The 27,450-nt window shown below is 35.6% G+C and overlaps 1 protein-coding gene across 19 annotated transcripts in view; it reads right to left on the reverse strand.

Annotated features, from left to right (window-relative positions):
* The window catches only part of DMD (dystrophin), a 1,076,492-nt gene that overhangs the window by 372,706 nt on the left and 676,336 nt on the right, over positions 1-27,450 (reverse strand). For all 19 annotated transcript variants that reach the window (XM_042788288.1, XM_042788292.1, XM_042788293.1 and 16 more), the window contains 2 exons: positions 24,496-24,660; positions 998-1,099 (listed from right to left, as the gene is read on the reverse strand). In XM_042788288.1, the coding sequence (XP_042644222.1) occupies positions 998-1,099; positions 24,496-24,660 (267 nt within the window). The remainder of the gene's footprint in view (positions 1-997; positions 1,100-24,495; positions 24,661-27,450) is intronic.

Genomic DNA, 27,450 nt, shown 5'->3' on the forward strand with positions numbered 1-27,450 from the left:
GTAAAATTAGTTTATTGAGTGCTGTAGGTTTGGAGAAGCTCTACATAGAAAAACAAAGCTTACTATCTCTGCACAGTCAGAAGCAATTGCAATAGATACTTAGTGTAATCAATAAGCCACTATTACAGTTTCTGGAAACTCTTAATCATCATGTTCACAGATACTTTATTAGCAGTTATAAAAGCAGAAAGTAGATCAAGCTCTGGTTGATATGGGAATGACCTTACTAGTTTGGTCTCCCACTCCAAAAGTAGCTGAACCACGCATGGGAGGCTGCTTGCTGATTATTTTCTGCTGCAAGATTCTACAGGATAGAAAATTATACTCTGGTCTCAGTGAAGGTCTACATAGTCTTTAGGAAACAGAGTGTAAAATATCTCCTTCAAACTGATTTCTGTGCTGGGGAAAAGGGCTCTATACTACATTTTTCTAAAAGGGAAATGATGGGAGGCATTAACCTTCTTAACAGTGTATCCTCTGCTCCAAAACAGAATCAGGTCAGTCATTCTACATGAATTTTGGCAGGGAAACTGAGTAGGAAAATTCTATATTGCCATGCCTCCTTTCCTTCACAATGGAAAAAATTTAAAGCAAATGACCCTCTTTATGACTTGACTCTTACCTTTTCTAGAAAACATGTTCATTTTTTTTTTAATTGACAAAATTTCTGAAAGTGAAATTCAAAATAAGGATGTTTAAAAACATGTTATATGATGCCATTAATTAGGCACCAAAAATTACATTTGCTTTCAATGTGGATTGCTCTTGAAGAGGTCGAACAACCTTAATGTCAAAACCAATATTCCCATCATAATATGTAAAAATTTTCTATCTGGAACATTACATTTTTCCTGGCTATGCCATCACAGAACAGAACAAATGCCATTTGCCAAGTTCTTTCATTGATTTTAAACAGAGCACATCAAGGACAAGTGTACAACAGGGGAAGCATAACCCATTACACAGTAATGGATATTGCTAAAGGTTGCTTCATTACCTTTACTGGATGAGTGGCTGGTTTTTCCTTATATAAATGACACCCTTTAGACAAAACCTCTTCCACATTCGGCTGTTTAGCCTGCACTGCTCCTTCAGTTTCCTGAAAAATAAAAACACATGCAGTGTAGATTAACTGTAGCATAAGCAGTAAGACTGAAAAGTCCTAAAAGCTCCATGGGAAGCTGCAAAACACCAGTAGATTAGTTTTTGCTCAGGATTGGTTTCTGGGAAAACTTATGGATAGTAGCAGCTAAGGACAAAGAGGGTCATCAGAGAAAACAAAAGAAAAGAGTGATGGAAAAGAGTAACGCTAGCAAAATAAACAGTGACAGGTCCCCTCATCCTGAAGGTTTCAGCAAAATGATTACAAAGGTAACACAAATTCATACTAAGAAAGACAGGCATGAGAAATCTCACTGAAGCAGCTCTGCCCTTTTGTTTGTTTTACATTACCAACAGATTAAAAGTGCACTGGTAAACATTTTGTACATACAGTACATGGCATTAAAACTGTATCATAAGATGCAACAATGAGACTGAATTTAGGAAGATTCAAAAGAATAATAGAAAACTACTATTACTATTAGTAAAATAGTAGTGATCTAATACAACATTTATACTAATGAATTAAAAAAAAAAGCACAGTAGCAGAGACAGTTCCTAAAGGTATGCGGAGGCACTTACCATTAGCAGTGACACCCTACTGAATTAGCAACAGCATATTCTCTAGCAATTTTCTTTTCGGAAAGGTGTCATCCATGTGCTAACATAGGGCAATTCCAAGAAACCCTTCCCAATATACAGCAGCTTCATTTCATCAGGCACTGACCAAATAAGTAATGGGTGAAGCATTACATGTAGATAATTAAGAGCAAAAAATAAAAATCAAAAATAAAAATCAATTAAAAGTATAAAAGAAAAAAACTGACACCTGGAGTTCTAAGATTCATATTGTTTTCATTTTTCAAGTAATATAAGCAAAAAAACAAAAGATAAACAAAAATATCAGTTCTCTGAGATATTAAAATTAACTTGTTTGTTTGTGTTTTCCTCTCTCTACTCTTCTCCCACCTATTTTATAGCTTGATTACTTTGTTCTGTCCAACACTGCAGACTATCCACTGACTCTCCAACTTGATTTTATGTCCACAATCTCAGTTATCATTAGTGTGACAGCAGACAAGATTGTGTGCCAGACTTGTCACTATCTGATCTGACACATCATTTCATTGGCAGAAGTTTGCTATTCTTTGCTCTGAAATAAACTTTTTGAAATCTATGTCGTTTTAAGTCTCAGAAATGGGCCATTCTGCTCCTCTGTTTCAGCTCAACATAGAAAACATCTACAGTGCTGACTGAAATTTTACTTGCAAAACATTATGGGCAATCAGTAAAAATAAAATGTGTTGATAAATTCACCATCATCTCCAATGTGTCTTTTCAAATATTGTTTATCAATAGCAAATGAAGTGAATTAAGCTTGTGTCATTTTTTTTTCAATGGTATTAAATATGTTTGCATTTAGTTGCTTTTTATTATGCCTTTCAATATTAATGAGATATGACTGTAAGAATTCATAGAGAATGAGCACTGAAAAGCAATACACAGCAAAACTGGGCTATTGGGGGGTGGGAGTTTATTAAACTGCTGATCAAACCCTCATTAAAATCCTAATTTTCTTTCTGTTTCAATACTAAGTTAGCTTTCTACTCCCCTACTGACCACATAAAGAAAAAATAACCATCAAGTAGTGTTGGCAAGGGAGGCAATTTTCTGCCTTTCTTGATGAAAAATAGACATTTTAATATTTGTTTGTTTAGTCTTTTGTTTTGTTTTGTTTTTTGTTGTTGTTTTTTTGTTTGTTTGTTTGTTTTTTTGTTTGTTTGTTTGTTTTTTAAATAAGCCATCTGCAGTATTTTGACAATATTTTGAGTTGCGCTATCCTACATGTCTCAACTACTTATAACAGCAGCAGGTATTATAAAAAAATCTGTATCAGGAAAGAAGCGTTTACAACTCGCTACAGAGCCAAAGGGTATCAAGATCACACCGGGCACGCCTACACTGCTGGTTTAACCTGCAGCATGGATCTGCCTTTGAAGTGGGTCTCTCAGTCTTCCCCGCTCACCGGGCTTTGGTTTCCACCATGGGCTGGTCTGGCAGCACACAGACTGGTTTCTCTCAGGCTGTAACCAGCATGGAAGGTGCGCTCTAGGAGGGCACCTAGCACAGTCCCAGGCGCTGAGGGCACCCCCGGCCCTGAGGGGCTCCCCCCACCTGCCCACAGCCCGGGACCCCACATCGGCCCCCCTGGGGCTGTCAGCCCCTGCCCCAGCGATGCTGCCAGGGCCGGCCCCCAGCTCCCCACAGCCGGGACCTGCCCAGCCTGGGCCCTGCTGAGCCAGGCCCACCCGTGAGCCCACGTCCCCGCCCGGCCTCAGCCCATCCCCAGCAGGGTGCCCAGGGCTGGGGGCTGGGGCTGCCCTGGTGCACCCCGGCTGCCCTGCTCCTGGCTGGGCAGTGGGATGGGCCCAGGCCGCCAGGCCTTGCCCTGGAGGCCCCTCAAGGGGAGCCCTCCATTGGCCCTGGCCCACAGGGAGCCGCCAGCCCTGCAGGGCCCCTGCAGCTGCAACAAGGATGGACCAAACCGGAGAACTTACTGGTCCCTCCCACATCACCTTCACCACATCCCCTTAACATTTCATAGACTTGAGGAAAAGCAGAAGTTCTTTCAGGAGGCTCTGTTAAGCTTTTTCACGTATTTGATCTGACTAGGTTTGCAATAACAGCTATTAACAAACAGTCAAGTTCCAAAACCAGGAACTGAAAATTCAAACCCAGAACCACTTGGCTAGGGAAGGCACTCCAGACTAATTAAAAAGGACTATCCATAACCAGAGTTACTACTCAAGTCCTATAGTTGTAACAAAATTTGGCTGCTCAGTATTCATTTATACTCTACCTTCTATACTGAAATCTGAATCATGATTTACCATACACAGACATATAAATGTGTTAATTTGCCTTTAAAATTAAGAGAAAAAGGAAAAAACCCAAAATGAATGACTGATGTTACTATACAACTCTATGTTCTGCAGAAAAGAAGAAAACATTTAATGATCCTTTTCATTGTCATTATGCTAGCACTGGTATACACAACACATTAAAATTAGGATATCCCATTTCTACATAACATATAAACATTTGAAAAGTTATTCATTATGGATTCAAAAAGTATTTAATTTATATGAGTAGAATACAGGTATAATCTTCCATAGCCAGGTAAGAGAAACAGAATGTATTTAGCTTTTAAATCACCAATTCCTTCTGCTCTACAATTTTCTGGAGTTACATGAATTAATCTTGTGTAATCTAATCTTCCAAAATCAATGGCCTTGACCTAAACCAAAATGTATTGAAGAAGTCTATCCAAATATATCATGATGCTTCATTTGAGATTTTTGTGGAAATAAGAAGAGAGATAAGAGTCCAGCAGAAAAAGAGGTTCTCAATATCTTGACATTCATTTAGACACCACTGAAATTAACAGATATCTTGTTAGAGCAGCAACTACTTTTTGATTGTGGCACATTAATTCCAACATCATCTTAAAATATCACAAAACAATTTTAAGTGCATGCACACATGACATTAAGTTGCTGAAGTAACTTTGAGGGAGCTCTTCGCCCAGTTCTCTGCATGATGGGATAGTCTCTTGGCAACTTCTGCCCAGTGAGCAAGTTCCCAGCAATTTCAAATCCATTTGCTAGGTGACACCTTATTAGGTCAACAGGCAAAAGAGCAGTTTGAGGATACTGCTCCATCGTTTAGTTCCCAATGAGAACAAAAAAGTAATGACCATAACATGGTCTCCAATGGTTCGCTCACAACAGAGGCTGCAGTTATTATCTAGCCTTTGCAGGATTCAGGAGAGTAGCATACTCCCAGAGCAGGGCCTGACATCCGTTCTTGATTGCACAGACCAGGCTACTACTAAAGATAACAGGAGTTGTCCATGCTCATGTGCATCAGTTTTCAGAAAATACCAAACCCATAACTTTTTAAAAGTCCTGATTCGAGAGCATTGACTCCACTGCCACACTTGCTTTGTTCGCTTTGGGAGAATGGCTGTAAGGTGGATGTATCACTGTCTCTAGGAGACAGAGCTAACTCTACTGGAATTGCACAATTTATGAACTGCCTGTGAAAAGAATTGTAATGCTACTTCTGGGCTGGGTGATGAATATGCTAATTAAACTTTTCACACATATGACAAATTAAAATACATCATCATTGGAAACTGCTGTTTCTCAAACATGTATAAACAACAGGAATCAGAGGCCACCTTTTTTCTATGACTACAATCTATGAATTTTCAGTGGTGTTAAAATGATGCATCTGAACTGATGAAAGTCCACTGCATGAATAAGTCACATTGGCTTCTGCATTTCCAACAACATGTCAGTTCAACCTGCTGAACAAATTTACGGGCTGAAAAAGTGGCAGGGACTTGTCTACAGCCCCATCTGGACTATGAAAGTCTGTTGACATAGCTCAGAACTTAGAAAATTCTTATTCCCTAGCTGAAACCAATATATTGACTAAACTTCTGGTGTGTGTGCCAATGGAAGAGAAAGTTTGATGGCTTAGCATATGTTATTTCAAGAGATGGTAACTATCCTAGCAGACACAGACAGGCTGTTTGACATATGCTGTGCATATACTAGAAGGCCCAGACAACTACCTATAAAAGTATCTGCACCATTTCAGACTGTGTATTGGTCTATATTAAGAATCACAAGCACTGATCCACCTTCTCTGGTAACACTGTTAATATTTTTGGGATCAATTTCCCAATGAGATTCTGTCCATGGGGCATTTTCTGCAGAGACAATAGGAGAAGCTCAGGGTAATTAAACATGTGTCTTCATGGTGAAGTGTAATGAAAATACAGAAACTTAATTACAACCTTCAAATGAAATAAAATATAACTTTGAAATTAATAAAGTGAGTTGATTTAAAGTCGTGACCTCTTTTTATCAAGATGCAACATTAAATGAAAATTAAAGAAAATAATTTATTCACAGGAAAACAGAAGCAGTAAGCAATTTCCCTTCACTTTACTGATCAAGACAAGGCAGTGATCTTTAACAAGCAAACATACTAAATCTAAAGTCTAAAATAATTTAGAAACCTTTAATTATAAAAAGACTTTTTGAAATAATTAGATAAATCCCCATATATATTTGACTTGATAAGAGAAAATTGCATGTAATTATGTTTTTCTTGTCTTTTAGATGAGGGAGAGTGTAACTTTTAACCAGAATTCTGTGAGGTGGATTTTCTAATTCATGCATATGAGAAGTTTCAGCAAGGTTCACTGAAATATTCATGCCTATCTTCCAGGTTACTATTCCCAGATATTTTAGGGAAAAAGCTATAAATAAATGGTGAGGTTCCAAGTGACTCATTTTTCCCTTGCAAGTAAAGAAAGGGAAGTGGATAGAAAACATGAATATATTCCCATCTTCAAGAATTCTGGTTCTAAATAAATCACTTCATCTTTTATGTTGACTCAACTATGCACATTTGCTTTCATGGAGCAGATTAACAAGATAAATCACCACAAAGAAGAATGGTCAGAGGAGACTTCATTAAAATACATCGAAGTTCAGCTACACCACAGTAAGCATCAGTTCTTGATGGTAGGTCAGACAATACAGTCAATGGCATCCTCAGTATCCACTTTAGATATTTATACAATATTATTAGAATGCATCCGAGACATGCTAATAACAGTTCTGTGGCCATATTGAGGTGGGACCTATTCCACCAGGGGTAAAATGCAGTTGCCAGTATTTAAACTTCCTGAATAAAGACTTTAATCGATCTTGATAAAATTCAGAGAGACCCAAGCTTGTACTTCTGTTCTTTTCTACATAAGAGATTAAAAGGTTTGATAACTTCCTGAATATTTTACTTATCTCTATATAGAAAGAAAATGATCTGTGAACATCTAAGTTACAGAATTTAACTTCACCTTCCTATCTTAATCTTTTATGAAAAAGAAAAATAAAATACAAGTAATTCAATTTAAAGACCATTCCATTAGTGGCACAGATAGAAGCTTAGTGTAAAACAGCTTTCTAGCTAAAAATATTCTGTAACTAGTGGACAAGCAATTTTATGCACCTGCCTCTTAAAATGCCATTTTAATGAGTAAATAAAATAAACATTTTTTTCCCCTATCACCTTATGCCACTGATTTTTTAAAAGTGTGAGACACAAAGTAAAATCACAAGACAGTGTTAGAAGCTATCTTAATGGGGAAAAGAGTATTGTGAGATTCACCCAGCTTTTTTAAATAAAGTGTGCAAAAGACAGTCATCTGATTTTAATGAGAGACTGGAAAATTGATGCAACTATAGCTCTTGTCCTATATGAACAATTTTCAAGATACTTCAGAGGAGAAACAATTATTTCACAAAAAAGTAGCAGAACATGAAGGACCTCTTCCTTCTAAAAGTGCAACAGTTCAATTTTAGAGTTCATAACTGCTTTCTAAACCTATGAGTGCAGCCTTCGTGCAGTTCATAAAATATGCAGACACTGCGTCTATTAAGACTTGGTGGTGTTTTTCATCATTCCACTCCCTGCAATATCTCTAATTCCTGGTACTGGAAACAGGAAGGAAAGAAAAGAAAAAGAAAAACGAAATCCCCTGCAATGCAATGGAACTAAGAAGGTCACAAAATTTAAGCCATGCAAACAAAGTGCGTGAAATAGCAATGCCCACCAATTTGCAGAGTGAAAGAATGTTTTTTTCCAAAGCACATTCTCCTGTTTGCTATCAGAAATTGGTAAACTTCCTCTGTACATCTAGAAGAGATGAAATATAGTAATTTTTTCCCCAAAGAGAGAAAACAGTATCTATCTGTTGCAGAAGTCTGTCCTGAAAAGAAAATTTCCTGGAGGTACTGAAGATAGATGAAATTATTAGCTGTAAAGACATGACCTGCAGATATGGCATATGAAAAGAATTTGGCTGTGGTGGTCATATAGTGATAAAGCACAGTTAATCATCCAGTTGGACTGTGAAAAGGCCAAGTAAGAAGAATTCTTTGAGATTGGATATGATTCAGAATATTTTATTTTGAGGCTGGACAGGACACAGGATGAAACAGTTGCTCCTGTTCCACCTAGACTGCAGATCCTGTCTTAGTTCCAGTGCATAATATAAAAGAGAATAACAAACCCAAAAGAACTGACACAGAAGATGGAAATTTGGCAGAAAAACATAATAAGAAATTCTTGTGAGAAAATAAGGGAAGTCCCAATAATTTTACAAGGTCTCTCTTAGTTACATGCTTTTTAAGATGCTGAAGGATAGGAGATTAAGAGGAAGAAGAGTTACTTAGATTGACACAGTAGCAGATCTGGACTACCACCATAAGCAAATGAAATTTGGTGATAATTATAAAAGTATTAGGTCAGAAAAATTGTTTATTTTTTCTTGTAAACAGGAAAGAAAGAAATCAGAATTTTTTCTTAATCATCGCACAAATAATGACAGTTCAATTCAATAAAGTGTATTAAAAATAATTTAACTTGGGAGGAAGGCATATATTTATTTATTTATTCATCTAATTCTTGGTAGCTGCTTCTTCTCTCTCTTAGGTCAGGGTTTATATGCAAATTGTCTTCCCTTTTCAAGTTTAGTAAATAATTATTTTCGGAGGAGTTTCTAGTTACAAAAGGAAATTAGAAAAAAATTAATATCTGTTTTCAGATATGCTGATCTTCTGATATTAGTCTTTAATACATCATTTAAAAAGAATGTTCATGAGGATGTATTTCTGCAGTTTGTCTTCCAATAGTTACAGTGGCATATATTACTGAAAAAAATGGTAAAGACTGCTCCAGTATGTTGCTTTAGCAGCAGAGGCAGTGGTAGATTTCAGTAAATGGAATTTATGTTCTTATAGTTAGGAAAATATGCAGTTTGATCATTTCCAGCTGCCTGGTTTGCAATTGCAAGTGGCTAAGTTATATCCACACTCTGGGTGGTGGAAATTTTTTTTTTTTTTTTTTTTAATTTCCCTAAGCAAGTATGTTATCAGAAGTTTATGTTTTTAAAATTTCACCCTTTCACTTCATTCTGAATGAAGAAAAATCTAATTACAAAGTAAGGAATGAAAAGAACTAATAAGCAAATGCTACTCAATAGTGCCCAATGTTAAACAACAGCCACGGCACAGATTTACATGGATGCACTGGGTATGGCCAGGATAAAGTTAATTTTCTTCACAGCAGCCCATATGGTGCTACATTTTGCATTTATGATGAAAACAGTGTTGATAACACAGGGATGTTTTAGCTATTGCTGAGCAGCGCTTGCCTAGCATCAAGGCCTCCTCTGTTTCTCACATTGTCCCACCAGTGAGGAGGCTGGGGGTGCACAAGAAGTTGGGAGGGGATACAGCTTGGACAGCTGACCCCAGGTATATTCCATTCCATACGATGTCATGTTCAGCATATAAATCTTGGGGAAGAAAGAGGAAGGGGGGACACATTTGGAGTGACAATGTTTGTCTTCCCAAGTCACCGTTACACATGACGGAGCCCCGCTGTCCTGGGGATGGCTGAGCACCTGCCTGCCCATGGGAAGCAGTGAGTGAACTCCCTGTTTTGCTTTGCTTGTGCAGGCAGCTTTACTTTACCTATTAAGCTGTCCTTATCTCAACTCACAAGTTTCTTACTTTTGCCCTGTTGATTCTCTTGCCCATCCACTGCAGGAGGGAGTGAGCGAGCATCTGTGTGGGGCTGAGTTGTCTGCCAGGGTAAACCCACAACAATGGTTTAGAAAGAATTCCCACCTGCCAATAATCATCTTTCATTACAGAATTTGTCATATCTAACATGTTGACTCTCTTTACAAGAGTATCTTGCAAGAGTTAAGCTTTACAGCACTACGCCCAATATCTCAATGCTATGTTTACTTGGAAATTTAGCACAAAATCTGCAACAGGATTGACTGTTTTCCACATTATCACTACCCGTAGTGTGAGAAGGAACTAAGATTCTTCTAGGCATGTGGTTTTATTTTTTATAAAAAAACAATCAAAAAATAAATAAATTTTTGTTTCAATCAATCAAATTAATATCAATCAAATGAAATGTATTCAAATATTTATCAGGTACTAAAAATTCATATAGTTACCAATGTACACAAAACAGAAGATATACATTCCCTGCCTCTAATATTTACTACATAGCAATCTATTCAAAGTAAATTAAGCCAAAGCAAATAGGACCTTGTGGAGATGTAAGCAGTAAGATGGGCGCTTCTTCGAATTCCAGTACTTTAAATTGTATATGATTAGTAGAGTGAAATATATAATCTTACAGAAGAGGAGCTACTGTTTAATAAATAGCATGCTGTTATCAAGAAGAGTAATATCCAAGAGCTTTCAAGATCTGTGTTTTGAAGAGAAGGAAGGTTTTCTGTTAAGAAAAGAACATATGAAAAAAGAACACAAACTGTGAAAATGTTAGAAAACTGCACTTTCTGAATAGGAAAGGAAATATCCTATGTCTGAAAACCTAACTACACTGAAGCAAGCTACAATTTTGGTATTGACTTCACTAGAGCCTTGGTAAATTGCTCTGTCAATTCTGTAAATTTCCTCCTGCATTTATTTGCTTGTTTATACTAACCACACTCTTCTCTGGGATTCTGAACAGCACCTGAGCTGTTACTAATAGTACAAGGAGGAAGCCAAAAGATAAAGCTGAGGTACAGCCTCATTAACTTCCAAGCAACTCACCCACACTTCAAAAAAGCTTATGCTTTCAACAACAAAATCAGATCTTAATTTACTAGTCATCCATTATTTCCTAGAAAAATACTATCACACATCAAATACTCGATCACATTTCAAAATTTTTTCATCTCCTGAGACACTGGGACAGATATGTTTGCAATACATCCTTAAGGCTGCAAAGTCTGTAACAGATTAAACAATTTACCAGGATTACTCACTGGGAAAGTTTTGCCACATTTTTGCAATCCATTTGCAGCTATCACCATTTATTATTCTTGTACTCGGACTAGATTTTTTCTTTTTTTAGGAAAGACTAGGATATAGACTGTTTAAAATATAAATGCTCAAAGCTCATAAAGAAAAAATTGAGCATGTTTTCCTCAAAGTCCCATAAAAAGATTTCTGGAAAGTGATAATTGATTTATGAACAGAATATCAAACTCTAGGTTCTATGAGTTGATTAAGCTGACATTTACTGAAGATCTTAATAATGAATTGAAAACAAGAGTAGTTTAAATAATCAAACAATATTTCATCATCAGAAGTTTTCACAGTTCAAGCTTTTGCTAAATCAGACACAGATGTCAGAATAGAGATAAATCTGTGAGGTACATATGCCTTTTACGTTCATGTGGATGTACCTCTTATTGCATATAAAAATTAGTAATTTAAAAAGATGTTAGTTAAATTAAAAGGTAAAAGAATCAATAGAGTTAAAATCTGACTTTTATGGCCTAGCTTGTCAAGCAAAAACTGACAATTGGAGGCTGATGGAGGAAAAATACAGCAATGTCCAGTCGGCACTTTCACTCTCCCGTGTGGGTGAATTTTCTTTTATTTGCCTACAATTAGGTTTGCTACTCCTCGGTTATGCTCTTATGTTCTAACTGGAGGTTGTCAAGTATATAATGAAGCGATTGACAAGAGTTGACAGCTTTCCTATTGTCATTCAAAGCCTGTCAAGGACAAAATCCAAATACAAGTTATTTTTAAGAATAAAGTTATTTAATTTTTTAAGGATGGCCTATTTTTATCTGCCAAAAATGAACACAATATGCTATTTTAAATATATGGCAAGTGACCACCATGGACAGTAAGCAGGAATAAATACTACACCTAGAGACACTTTGAAGCTTCATTAGCAGTATAGGAAAAAATCAAGGCTGTGTAAACATTGGAAAAGAGGACTCAAGTATGGTGGAGTACAGGACGGGTAAGCGATGACCCAGAAGGTAAGGAGGGAAACTGAGTAAGCAGGGAGAAAGGACCAATAAGGCTGCAAGAGGATTTGTAGGCAAGGAAATTTTTAGGCTGGAAAGCATAAAGTGTTTTTTTTTAATGTTGTCTGGTGAAGATGATTTGGAATGGTCAGCAGGATTCCAGTGAGCAGTGAGCTAGAAGTAGAAACAGGGATTTATGCATTTTGTCAACTCATTACCCCATCTGAGCATCATTTCTCCATCAATTCCTTACAATGGAGGGACTTGCATTTCTGTTCATTCCCTCACTGTCCTCATAATCTATTGTCATCTACATCTGTCACAATCACCCTGGAAAACTGTCTTCCAGGGGAAACAGCAGTGCTGAGACAACAATCCAGAGGATTTCCCAGGAAGTGCAGCTTTGACCTCCTCCTATGGCTGGTGGAGGTATGCTGACTCTTAAGGCTTATAGGAGTTAGAGGAACAGGCACTACTACCCCCCTCCTCTCCTCCATGCCCTCTCCCCATATCTTTCCTTCCATCCCGCACATCCTGAGCTCTCCCAAAAAGGTAAGATGCACAATCAGCAGACATTTAGAGAACGTGTAGGATAGCGTTGTTCAGGATGGAACAGAGCATCTCCACTTAATCCTTTAACAGCAGGGGAATTGGAATCAAACAGCATCCCAGGAATTTGATCCCAAAGAGTAAATCACTGCAATGGCAAAGAATTTGTGGAAGTAAAGTATTAAATGCAAATATACCCCACATAAATTTATACAGTGTTAATATGCACATTATTAAAATAAAATCCAGACATGCAGAAGTAAAAAAATGTAAATGCTGTTAGCTCAGGTTAGTCAATGTATCCATTTATTACACTGTGCAGCATATTCAATAAGAAAAATACAGAGGGATATGGAATTAAGTTGGGCAAATATCTGTATTTTCATTTACTAGTAAGTATTTTTCTATGCATCTTTTACATTTGCTGACACTGTTTAAAAAAAAAAAAATAAAAAAGGACAAAGGCAAAGGAGAAAACATGCCTGATTACACACAACTTCACCCAAAGTAGTTAATGGATTCTTTGAATAATTTAAGATTAATTCTCCAATCAAAAATTTAAGTGCAGATTTTGAGAATATAATAGATAACTCAGAAGGTAAAACAACACTCAAAAGGCAGGATATAACAAAACCTTAGCCATGGAACTACAATCATAAGACCTGTATGCCTAATAGATAATGATAGCTGCAGTGCAGAACACATCTTCCTGTTGAAAAATTCAAGGGGTGAAATTGCGATGAAGAGATACCATCGAAATGGATTTTTACCAGACACTCACTGTCCATCTGGCCAATTGTGATCAAGGTCTTGCACATATAGTCCGTGAATCTGTAACTTTCCTAAGAAGCAGAACAGGCCAAAGGCGTTTTTCCTACAGCTCTCTACTATCTTTAGCTCCTTACTTCTAGTAAAGAAACTTCATTTTCACAGGGTTTTGCAGAAAGGATATATTATCCTGAGATTTATTACCTATACACTGAATGGAAAATCAGGCAAATTCGAAAAGACAATGATTCAAAATGAAATGTCAGCCTTTTGCCCAACATTGAGTTCTACTTACACAAATGGGATGAACAGATAACTATTTTTAAATTATCTGTGTTTGCTCTGTGGAGAAACATTTAAATAAAAGGTTAAAATACTTTCATTTTTTTGAGTTTGTTTTTCAAAATACTTCAAGTTATGCATTTTAGCATTTCGTTTTAAAAATTTACTTAAATTCTGTTCACATAATGAAACTCAGGAGAAATATTTCCAAACTAAAATTCATTGGGAGGAGATAACCTGGGAATATTTTTAAATCCAGTATTCAAGCAGTTTTCATAAGAGACTGAGAGAAGCAAGCTGGGATACACAATGTCTCCCTAATTATTTTTGTGCAATATGAGCTGGTAACTTTTGGTATTCTCTCACCAAAGTGCTTTTTGTTACCTATGACATGGTTTAAACCCAGCAAGCAACTAAGCTCCATTCAGGTGCTTGCTCACTCCCTCCTCTCCACCTCCTCCCCCTCAGTGGGATGGGGAGAAGAATCAAAAAAAAAAAAAAAAAAAAAAAGTAAAACTCTAGGAACTCTAGGGCTGAGATAAGAACAGTTGAACAGTTTAATAACTGAAATAAAATAAAATATATTAATAATAAGAAGAATTAAAAAGAAGATTAAAAACAAAACAAAACAAAACAAGACAAGTGATGCACCATGCAATTGCACATCACCTGCTGACCAATGATCTAACAGCAATCCGCCCCTCCCAGCCATCTCCCCCCAGTTTATATACTGAGCATGACATCATACAGTGTGGAATATCCCTTCAGTTAGTTTGGGTCAGCTGCCCTGGCCAGGCTCTCTCCCAGCTTCTTGTGTACCTCCTCGCTGGCAGAGCGTGGAAACTGAAAAGTTCTTGACTCAGGATAAGCACTGCTCAGCAGTAACTAAAACATCAGTGTGCTATCAACATTATTCTCATACTAAATCCAAAACACAGCACTGTACCAGCTACTAGGAAGAAAATTAACTCTGTCCCAGCTGAAACCAGGGCACACTAAAGTTACTGTATGGGAACCAGAGCTAACATGCACCTTATTAAATTTTTTCCAAGATAACTTTGTTGGGTGTTTAAATACAGAAGTTACACACACACATTTACTTACAGTTTTCTTAACAAGGGCTAATTTGTATTTACAGGTTACTAGGCTGTAAACACGTTTTCATTTTTAGATTCCATTCATAAGCAAGCTTTCCAGCCCATTTTTCCTTTATGCAATTTGCCTGTATCTCTATATGGGTTTCTGAACCATTGCTCAAAGCTGTTATGTACTGGTGGTAATGATCTGGCACACCACAGCTAGAGATTTCACCCTGTGGTCACATACTGCAAAACCACACTCCAATTACATAGCTACAGACACCTAAATGGTAGTTAAACAAGCAGAGCCCAGCAGTCACAACATACTACACTACTGCTTTTGACAATAAATTCAAAATGCCCCTACCAATACTGGTAGATTTTGTTATTCACCACATTTTTTTTTCTATTTCAAGATCTAATAGCAAGTGAATGCTTAGGAAGAAGACTGCTTACGTGAAATTTATGCATAAGAAAAAGAAACAAGAATTAAAACAGAAAAAATCTTGTGATGAAGTATATAGGAAGCAAAAAAAAACATTCCACAAACCCATACAAATTTGATTTTTGCTTTTTCTTTTCTACATCTTTTTTTCTGACATCAGTTTGGCACTACTCAGGCTGTGTTAAAACTGACACAATTTCATAGATTATAATCTACAATGAGTTAGCAGTAATCTATGAGTTAGAGGTATTTTTAATTATGAACAAGGCTACTGAGCTAAATAATCTTTGAAAAGTATTTCAGGAAACTTGCATTTATTATATGCAGTGCTAATTACTTAATTACTTGGAGTCTGTCATGAATATAGGGTAGCTCATCATACATGAAGCATAAACAATATTAACCTGGTACTACTTATTTTCTCTAAAGACAACTAAACCCCCCATAATTAAAATTATCTTTGTTTCTTTGCCATTAGCAGTACTGTTTCTTTGTAAATTATTATTTTTTACTTCTTTAAAGTCTGTAACAATGGCATATTAACTTAATCTTAGCAATGCTACCTCATTAAAAAAAAAAAAAAAAAAACAAAAACACAATACTTATTAAATTCAGAAAGTTGACTCTAGTTTTTCTCCTATTCTTTGTTTTCTGGACTACCACTAGTCAAAACTCAGAATTAAATGACATAAACTGCTGGCAAGATTTGAATATTTTCCAGAGATTGTTTTATCCACTAAAAAGTTACTGTTCAAGTAATTCTACAGCATCTAGCCTCTTTCAAAATTTTGTCTTTGAAACAGGGATTCACTAAATAAGTTTCCCCTGTCTCAGAAACGTAGAATGCTTTCTATGGATGAACGTTTACTTGAAACTATTATTAACTAAAGATTTTTATTAGTAATAAAAGCTATCAAAAGTACTAGTTACTTCTCTTTTTGGTTAAATAAGGTCTTTTTCTCTGGACTACATTTCTGGAAAGCAAAGAAAAAAAGAATCAACATGTTTTCATTCTGCTAATCAAGCAGGACTGAATAAATCTGTAAACTTCACTTTTTCAGAAGACTTGGAATGCTTGACTTTATAAAAATACAGACCCTCCGATTTCAAATTAAATACCAAAGCAAATAATCTGTAGTAACAGCTAAAAAATAGCAGCAAACAAAACCATATTAGCACTAGCCTATTTGTAAGTTTTTCTTACCTTACTAGACAATATGCTTTCAATTCTTTACATATTTGGGGTTCTAAAAATTATCTTAGTTAGTGATTTCTTGTTGACTATAACACAACAGAGTAAAACTTCCTTACTATATGTATATGCAGACATGTACATATTTGATATGTCGTTCTTTTTTTGACTGTAAAAAAACGTTTAACTCCCACATGAAGTATTTTTCTAAAGCCTTAGCACTTCACAAATGTTACATGGATTACATTTAAAAAGTGCAATCTGACTGTAACAGATCTCAGAACGTTAATTTTATTTTAGTCGCTGTTGCAGTAGGTTGTGATAGGAAAGCTTTTATTTCTGGCCTGCCTTATTCAGTCATTTTGATTTTTTTATATTTAAGAAAGCCCAGTTATGTTAGACTGAAACCTGACTTCTGAATCTAACAGTCCTTTGAAGTATTCTGGGGTTGTTCTTGTAAGCAAAAGGTCTGAGAATATCTAATCAAAATTCTCGATGACTTGAGTTTCTATCATTCATAGAATTGGGATTAAACAGGACTATGAGAAAACAAATATTTAGAGAAAAATAAAATTGAGAAATATCAAGAGAAAAAGTTAGACAGGCTTTCTGAAGATATTTTCTTAAGCTACCAAACAACTAGTGAAGCATCACTCATTACCATCCCTTCCAGTATTCCCCTTATTCTTTTTCTTGCAGGTGAAGTAAACAAATCTCAGCAGAACAGTCAGTAGGAGGAAATAAAGGTCAACACTTGCACAACTTCCTTTAGCCATAATTCTGGAGCTCCACAGATTGTTGATGCTGTAGGCAAATCTGTTTCAAAGTGTAAAGTATAGGTCCATATCCACATATTCAGAATAACGTATCCCTAAAAAGTTTAAGCATATTACATTTGGATGGTTGGATCAGACTAAATACGTTTCAAAGTGCTCATGTATGTCCTTAAATATTCCATTAAGGAGAAAATGCAGAAGCGACTATAACTTCCATTAATAGCAACATTTGCCACCTACTTAGACTCTGATTAGCTGACTTAGCCAAAATAAGCTTGTGATTAAAGATAACCACATTATTATCAGGACCACAAAAATAATTGCTTTGACCACAACAATAATTGCTTTTTCAACTAATGCTAATTAGATACTCTATATTTGCTTTCTTGTCCAAATTAGAACAGTACTGATGGTTAACAAACAGAGTTTAGGAGAAAACTTGATTACTATCTATTAATGCAGTACTGGAGCTCTCTCTAGTTTGGCAAACAAAGCAGTGACAGAAAGATGAAGCTAAATAAACTCAGCCAAGAAATAATGTGCAGATTTTTAACTCAACTGTTGAAATAATTTACCACAAGAAGTTGATGACTGTCCATACCTGGAAACTAGGAGGCAGTCTTGCTTTGGTTTGTTTGGTTTTGAGAAAGGTCTGCTGCAGTTCAAGGAGAAAACTGAAAAGATTATTTTACAGATCAGGTGTTTTAAGGTCTCTTTTTTATATTAATATTTATGACAAAAAGAATACCTAACAGAATGTTTGTCAATGCTTGTCTATGTCAAAGAGAAAGGTGGAGGCCATCCTGTTAGAAGTTTGTGCACGTCCGCACCTCAGTGACTGCAACACAGCTTGCTCTGCTGTTAGTCTAGTATCTGCTGCTGTCAAATGGATATCCCCCTCCCCCTACATTTCTAGCCCAAAGAACCGCCGAAGTACCATGGGAAATATATCTCAAAATACTGTGAAACTGCCATAGACTTGAAAGAAGCAGGGCTACCCTCAGAGAGCCCATCAGGCAAGACAGAAGTGGAGTTAGTGCTGTTTGGATCAGGATCCAGAAAGATCTGAAAAGGCTTACATCAAAATTCACTCAACGAGAGACAGTATCTCATATTATTCATGTTACCCTGCAGTACCCCAGCTTTGCACTGAGAGGATATATTTGCATTAACAGTGGAAAAGCAGCTATCACTTCCTAGGATTCAGGTTTACTTATGTGACTAAGGACTGTGGCAATACAACCAGCAAAACCATTAAATTTGAATGCTCAGGAGTTACAAAACGCACATCTTGAGCTGCGGATTTTTGTTGACAAAGAAAGAATAAACTACTAAGAAATATAGTCATTCAACATGAACTGAAAACAAGACCAAGAAAATGTGCTTCACTCTAGTCACACATCACTAGTACTGAGAGAAGTAGTGGTAAAAAAAGTATCAGCATCTAAAAAACAAGTGCATAGTAGGAGCTGAACTTCAACAAGTCTACACTGAAGGTGTCTCCTAACATGGCTATATCCAATGGCCATCGCTATAACACCAATAACCTAGACACCATTGCCGGCGGAAGCTATCCTGTGAACAAAGTTGTACTGTTAAGTATTTCAATATTATTCTATGTTATAATGTAGACAATTTTTGTAGTATTTTGTAAAACTGGAAATTCATGATGCTTTCATCTGACTAAGTTTGTGAAGTATGAATACTAAATCATGCAAAATAGCTTATCAGAATGAGAATAACTCCAGGTCAAAGAGTAAATGCACAGAGAAGTCATACTGTTAGCTTGGGGAATTAGAAAAGTCCTTAGAGCTGTAAAAGACACAATATGAAATATATTCTAGATGCATGAGAAACTACTTTGAAAGTACATTGCAAACCTGGAAGTGCTCCAGTGTTCACAAGCAGCAGTAGAGTCAAGAAATTCTTAGATGTAGATTTCATGCCTTCCCCCATGCATATACATAAGTATTTCACAGGACCAGCCTGTATTATGCTATTATTGAGAAGGAAGATTATGTAAATGTGCTAAAAAAATATTCAACATAAAAAAACCTAAGACCTATCCTAATACTTTAAATTGGCAGCTTGCAAATATGCATTTCAATATTGACTTATTTGGACAGTTATTAAATTTTTTTTTTAAATCTTTGACTGTTTATAGAAGAAAATTGTAATTAAGGATTAACAACACAAGTGAAGCAACTATTGCTACAGATGTTTTTTAAATCCTGGGAATAAAAAATCCTTTCTCTACTCTTATTAAGTGAGAAATGAGTGAGTTATTAAAGCCTACTTGGGATTCTGGAAACCATTGCTAAAAAATATGGGGCCTAACTGAATGCCTGGGTTCTAATTGTGGCACTGCAGCCTCTCAATTCTGGTCAAGAAAATTATGAAGACAAATTATATTGGCATAAAGTACATTAGGGTTTCCTGAGCCACGCTGTAATGCTTTAAGGTAAGTGTAAAGCTGTGATAGCAGAATGGGGTGAAAGAAAACAAAATTTTCTATTCAGCAGGGAATGTATTTTATAGGAAATGCTTTTATAAATTACAATATATTTCTTGGGACTTAATAATTTTAAAAGGTTTTGTTTCAACAATTTCATAGTGTTTACATTTTTCTTAACATTTTTGCTGCTTTTAAAACTCAAATATGTACACACTTTAGAAGCTAAAATGTTTCCCAAGGTCCTACTCCACAATGATGACCAAGGAACATGCTGGACTTCTCCCATCTCTTTATGTCTGCATCTTCTTATCTCTTGTTTCCTAGTTGCATTATAATGAAATGGAGAGAAGCCTGTTCCACTATCTACTTTTTGTACTAAACTCCAGGTACAAGTCTAGGAAACAACTGATATTAAGCATCTGGAAACATTTTGTAGGGCTGGAGGAGGCTGATATGATGCTATGTAATTATTCACCTGCAAATGCCTCTCTAATAAAGGGTTAATAAATGTGATGGAACAGACAGAGAGGCTTTTCTAAGTGATTATATCACGTTGGGCATGAATATCCACTATGTCATCCTGTGCTAATGCAAGGGCGACACACCACTTGAGATTTTGAAATCCAAGATGTAGGAAGGCTGCAGAACATTGGTTGGACACAATCACAATCAGTGGTACCAGTATGGATTCAGCATTGCAAGGGCATGTACAAAGGCAGAGGCATGAGACCACTCTTCAGGAACTGAAAAACTGCTAAGTGAAAGATTTTAGTACTACTAGTGGGCCTGCTGCCCAAAGAGTGAGTGCTACTATGTCCATAACCTCATGTTACATGGAAGCGTACAGACAGCGCCCTGGGTTGAGATCATACAGATCCATAAAGCTATCATCTGAAAGCAGAAGGGGACTTCATGACTTAGTCAAGTGACACAGAAAATGAAAAATGCCAGTGACACTGAACCTCTCCCTTTCATGTAACTAGTTTGCATCCTTCCCTGAGTATTTACGTGATGCCAGGAATAATGAACAAAATAGGGAGAGGGCATATGCTCAAGCTCTGCAGCATGACTGCCCACACCATTAAACTGGGAGCATTGCTTCTGGCATGGGCCAAACTGCACTGTGGGAGACAGTGCCCAGGCACAGTCAGGGGTGAGCGTGAGCCACAGGTGCAGTAACAGGCTGTTTGGATGCAACTGTCTTCTCTGGGGTTAAGATTGTTGCTGAAAGGATGTGAGCTGTGCTGAATCAGTTGATCTCTAGGACAAAAAAAATAGTCCTGACCACTTGTTAAATACTAATATAGATGTAGTCTTAAGAGCTACAGGAGAAATTTCATTCTCTCAACCTGTCACCAATCACAATTATGTATTTGGGTCTTAAAAGTCTTAGTGTTTTGTGAAGCTCTCTGTAACAATATGTAATATTTTCTCCTTTGTTTGCACCTTTGCTACTCTCATAGAATTGTTTTTGTGCAACCACTGAAGGTTAACTACCAGTGCTTTTATTTCATCTTTCTTTTAAGTAAATATAAATTTAAGGGACTTCTTAATTATTTTTAATAGTTGATTCCTGAACAAGAAGAAAAAATGTATGAGCTTTTAAATTAGTATTAATTCACGGAAATTGCAAGCTATCAGTATGAACTGTGCAAGTGAAATTCACAGATATTCTCCCTTATGTATGTATTATGCATGTATTATACAGATCAATATTACTTAAAAGGTTAAATCAGATTATCTGATAAGGACATGAATTTATTATAGCCCTTGATTTATGGAGGAAACTGTGATATTAGTTATCAGATTATAGCTGCATGCCAAAAGTAAAGGTTACTACAGTTTTGAAAGAAATAAATCACTGTATTTTGGAAAATTCTTTCAGAATAATTCTAACTAGTGCTTTAGATGCACTTTGGTTAGTGTATCAAGTTTTAATTTCAGCTACCACTGAAAAATGCAAGAAGCTTGCTTTAAAACAGGAATATTATTTTAATTTAAAATTCTAACTCATTAAAGACACCTTATAAATTCATTTAAAACAAATACATATTCCCATCCTCTTTCTCTCCTACCTATCCCACTCCACATGTTCTTCTCATCATTGACGTCCACTTGCTTCTGAGGCCAGAAAATTTCTAACACTCAATATTTTGTGGCTTTTGGAAATTAATATCCTCATAGTAATTAAAATCTATATCCAAATCTTTGCCACTCACGTTAGTTTTGGAACTCTTTTCCCAAATAAATAACTTAGAAAACAAGAGAGATAGAAGAGGACTTAATGGCTCAGCAGGGGGAAGAACATTACCTCAAAGGCTTAGTAATAGTATGAAGAGCACTAAACAAAAATTTCGTAAAAGACAATGTCCCAGCTGAAATCAAAATTTGTAAACCATTATGTCAAATCCTATAATAAAAATAGCCTGATTTTCCTGAGGGCTTACATGAACCTCGCTTTTTTCATTCAAGTGTTACATTCACAAGTTCGATTGTCAGTTTTAAACCTCCTCTTCATATATTCCAGCTTTTTAGAATATAAAAAAAAAAAAAATATTTGTAAAATTTCTCATTCCATCTCTTTTCTAAGAATAGTAACAATAATCTTTTAATTTGACTAGATGATCAACAGAGTCACAACTGTTTCTGAAAAAAGGAGTTATTCAATTCTATAGAAGATACTTCAGTGTTCTCTGGATATTGGTGAAGGAATTAAAACAGTGGTAGAAGAAATCCTGAATATTTATACAGTATTTGGGAACACCAGGGGAAAAGACTTTGTTGAATACCTCCCTTCCATTAGCAACCATGCAAATGTCCTTATTTTTTTAAAGGTAGCATTAGCTATACAGGATAATAATTTAAAAATACACATAAACATAATCATGTCAACAATTATTTGAGAGTATGTGTATGCACATGCTTGACCCAGTGTAGGACAGCATGTTATCGTGGTTCTGAAATATGCATTTGAAGTTGAGTATAACATTGAATATTTTCACAAATAGTCTTCTTTGCTGAATTATATTTACTCATTTTTGCTGTGTGTTTTGTCATGATTAACAGTCTCAAAACTCTTACTATTCTTACTCTTAATCTTAAAGAGGTTATAAAAATTCCATTTGCCTTCAGGAATATTTCATATAGAGTTTTTAATGGAAGAGGTTCTCTCCTTGAAGAATATCCGTCTGGGTAAACCATGAATCAACAACATTTTAAGATGTTAAATCTACATCTCTTAAAGGCAATCCAGGTAGATAACATGCAGATAAATGCTAACATGCTTCATATGCTTACAGCCTTTACAGTACTACAAACAACTAACTGTTCCATCTACAATCAAATGTGGCTAAGCTTTAAATTTAAGCGATCTAAATTTATTATGAAAAAAATATGTTAGGGTCTTTCACAGAGGGAAAATTTATTTCTTTTTCTTTGATGTTCCTCATTGTTCCCCCACATTTCTAGACATACATGAGTTCATCCCACCATTTCAGGACTACCCTTTTTTATTTTTTTACTATTCTTTCAACAGGTTTTCATAACTATTCCTGCTACATCATCATAAGAGAACTGAAAGAGACAAACAAAATATTTCTTTCACAAGCAGTATGAAAAGCAATACTCATAATTTTTAGCAATTTAGTCCTGTTTTATTTTTTTTATATAAACTTTAATGGTGGAATCATTCTAGAAATAAAGGAAACAGAAATGGAAAAATGTAAGAAAAATAATGGATGACTCATCTAAAAATTTTTTTTAGGAAGTAGGATAATTTTCTTGAAAGCAAAATTTCATCACTCATTTAGTATATATACAGACATTTGCAGAGAGCTACAGTAATTTTGTCTTTTAAAAAGGGAATGAATGTCATTGCTGAACTCATTCTGCCAGTTATAGGACTGCAACAGCACTTGAGATTCACTGTTTTATATAATGTGATTGTCTGACATAAAATGTTTTGGCATTAAAACAGTTCCTTAAAAGAATCTAAGTCAAAATGAAATTAATAAACATGCTCAGCAAAATGACACAACTTCAGAAGCAGGTATTATTCCATTTCATGCAATGCAATAAAAGTTTTAAATATTTACAGTTTTTTTTTTTTTCTCACTGAAAATTGCATCATCAAAATCAATACAAAACTCAGTGTCTTCTGTTCAATCTTTATCCAGGTGAACAAGATACTCAGCTACTATAAACTAAATAAATTTAATGGATTTCAATAAGCTATTGTATTTTAAATATTTCCCCAGTTTATGTGATGATAAGCTCATACATGCATAGACAAGATGCATGGCCAAAAGGTCTAAGTATACACTCTGCAGGCCAAAAGATTCTAAGCAGTGGTTTTCATCCTTAATTCTCTGGCCTCACCCAACCAATATACAGGCATTTTTTTATATACCTAAATACGTACAAAGGACCAGATTGCAAATATTTTGGTCACAATTACTAGACAGTCAGCTTTACTGTTTACTGGAACGTTACCTGTGCAGTTAGATATCTTTCCTTATGGCCTTAACTGTTCTGATTTTCATGTAGTCATATTAACTTGAATAAATTAGCTTAAACGGTCCAGCACTGATATTCTGAATTTTAGTTCACTTTGAATTAAAATTTGATGTAACAGCTATTGGGGTTATTGTTTCACGTATATGATATGACAAAAATAATAGATTATATTTCACCTTGGAACTAGTGGTTCTAAACTGCCCTATCACTAGAAACAACTTAATGGAAAAGAATGAGTATACATTAGTTCATGGAACTTTGAACTTTTGGGGACTATTGCTGACTTCTGTCTCAAAGATATATTATTAATACAAACTATATAGCTAATGTTGCAACTGACTTTTTGACCACTAAATATCCTGATGCTTTTTTAAAATTGAATAAAATTTACCTTAATATCAAAAGCTCCTGGCTGACCCACTTTGTTATAAAGCTCCAGCTGGTTCTTGACAGGCGTTACCCACAGTATCACCTGATTCAGCTGTTGATCAAGTTCAGTGAAGTCCTTTAGCAGAATCTCTATTTCTTTTTGTTTCTCTGGAAGATCTTTGGATACCTGAAAAAAATACCAGAAGCCAGTTTTTTGGTGGGAAAAAAGTAACATAAAGCAATTTAACACTACACACACATACAGTTCTATAAAATGTTAAAACATAAATTTTATACACAAGTAGGAAGAGGGGAAGGAATGAATAGACCCACCAGTTAAACTACTATGGTAGCTTTCTTGCAAGTGAGTCAAAACACACTCTCTCCTAAAAAAGACCCAAAAAATAAAAATAATAAAAAAAAAAAAAACAAAAAAGAAAAAACAAAAAACACCACCACAAAAATAAATCAAAAAATCAAAACTAAAAAATACACAAAAAAATTCTGAACCCAAACAAAACAGAAAAAAAAACCCAAGCCCCATCACCAAGCTCCTCATTTTTTTGGTAAAAAATGTGTTATCTCAATGTCTGAAATTGTTTTAAAGGTCAATTTTTAATCAGTAAAAACAATAGTGAAAATATGAAATTGATCATTTGAATACCGAACCTTTCCTGACTTCTTGAATTCCATATCAAGAAAAATGAGGTTTCCCAATGTTCATTGTTTTTAAGCACATGTTTTTCCTAAAGCAATCCTCTTAAAAGTAGCAAAACATGAGGTTCCTGATACACGTAAAATATAATTCCTTGTAAAGTTAAGCAGCATTAATGGAAGCATTGCTATCATATTGACAGGCTAAATTAGTATTACTGCTGTGTACTAACTTCTAGTTCCTAATGATGGTATTTTACAGAAGAAAATAAATCTAAACCATAAATCAGAGACATGAAAGCAATGGAGTTTACTAAAAAAAAACAAACCACCAAATAACCCGAAATGAAACAAAACCAAACAACCACGTGTTGAGAGAATTGGAAGAACACAATTGTCTCATGACATGCACTTTTCTTTACAAATTTGGTTTGTAAATGGTGATTTGTTGGTACTAAAATAACCCCCTCTACATATACTCTGCGTATGATTTATTAGACTGTACTTAAGTGATATTTATAATTCAAGAAGTTGATTTGACATATATTAAATTATCTCCATTGTTCAATATAGGCAACACATAATATCCTATTTAATATAAACTGACCCATGAGTCTAATTACTTTTTCTATCTTCCTAATCTTGTTAAATACAGTAAGAACTCTGCTATTCCAGAATGGCCCCAGATACAAAAGAAAACAATTTAAAATGTATTAATTTCCCTTATGTGTTAACTCAACATCTATGCAGACCTTGGCCTAATTTCACAGAAGATTAGTTTCATCTTTCTTACAACTTCTGAATGTTAATCTCCAATATTTAGTAGCTTCAATATTAATGTAAACAAGTTCCCACAGAAATACTGCAGAAAGTAAATAGGTAGTCATAGGCAGATAAAAATCCAAGCTGATTTCTGAAGATCTGAAATTTAAATTAATTTATATTAGCATATTGGGGTCTGTCACAAGACAAAGAAAAATGTGTACAGTTTTCAGAAGGTGAGGAAGTAACCAATTATATACTAAGGTATATTCAATTCAGAAAAGCAGAAGATGAAAGATTAGGTTTGGTGGCAGAATGTACTTCAAGTTATGCTTTTCAAAAATAATCACACAAGAAAAGGAAACAAAAAAAATCCCACCTATGGTAAGAGGTAAACTGTGATATAAGTAAAAGCAGCCTATTCTTACAAGTTGGCTCCTGCTCTAAAATTATAACACAAACATAGGATTATAAAATTTTTAATAGAAAAATACAAAAGAAATCCAAGTCTATATGAATCAGTTAATTATATACAGAAATGTAATGTCATCTACTTTTACCAGACAGATAAAAAAACAGTAAATCAATAAATAAAGGACTTTCTTCAAACTCAGGTTAGGGCTACAGATAAGCACAGAGAAGCATTTAACAAGGGAATACCTTATAAAATCCAGGTAATGTGCTACATGCCACTGTGTGGGAATCAGATTCTTAAATCTTAGATTCTAAATCTCATGGATTTCATTTGCTCGCTTTTTTTTTTTTTTTTTTTTTTTTTTTTTTAAGTACTCCATCATCAAACTGTCAAGGTGGCTAATAAAATTACAGCCTGATGAGTTTCAGGTAATTACAAGTCTGCCTATCAAGCCAAGATACTGCTGCAGACAGTCTCTTGAGGGACAGCTTGTTTCCTGAGCTAATTCTACAGCACGCCAGAACCATAATTTGGGAAAAACTCTATGGAGTCATGGACATGACCACTGGGTGTCCAGATTTTTGCCCTTTCTGTGGCAGAGCAGTACACAAGGAGATGGGCCCCTCCAGAATCTTCTATATCTTTTTACTCACAGTCTTTCAAGCTTGTTATTCACAGATCTAGGAGTTCCACCACTGAGGTGGGATCCTGATGCTGGTGGGACCCTGCAGCCGTCTCACTGCCCTGCTCTCTCTGTGCTCTGTGTACAAGTTCTTGGATGCCTCCAGGGATGAGTGAGAAATTGCTAGTGTCCCACTCCAGTTCTCTTTTCTACATTTTTGCTTTTGGCCTCCTTCCTCCCTCATCCTCCTTTCATCCATTTGCTGTCTCAGGGTGTACCCAATGTGTATTCAGTTTCATCCCCTTTGATATCTTATTTCTTTTCCTCCTATTTAAGAAAGACTGTTAGGTTTTATCAGGGGAAGGCTGAAGTCCTTTTCTAAGGGGGAAGACCAATTGAAACAGTGGCCATAAAGCAACACCTGCAGAAGAGTTAAAACAGGACAAATATGTGAGATGTTGTCCTGGGTTTAAGTGAGTGGTGGGGTTTTTTGGTAGCAGGGGAGGGGGATATTGGGGTGGCCC

The sequence above is a fragment of the Tyto alba genome, unplaced genomic scaffold (genome assembly GCF_018691265.1).
Source record: "Tyto alba isolate M040663 unplaced genomic scaffold, T.alba_DEE_v4.0 Super-Scaffold_14, whole genome shotgun sequence".
Lineage (NCBI taxonomy): Eukaryota > Metazoa > Chordata > Aves > Strigiformes > Tytonidae > Tyto > Tyto alba.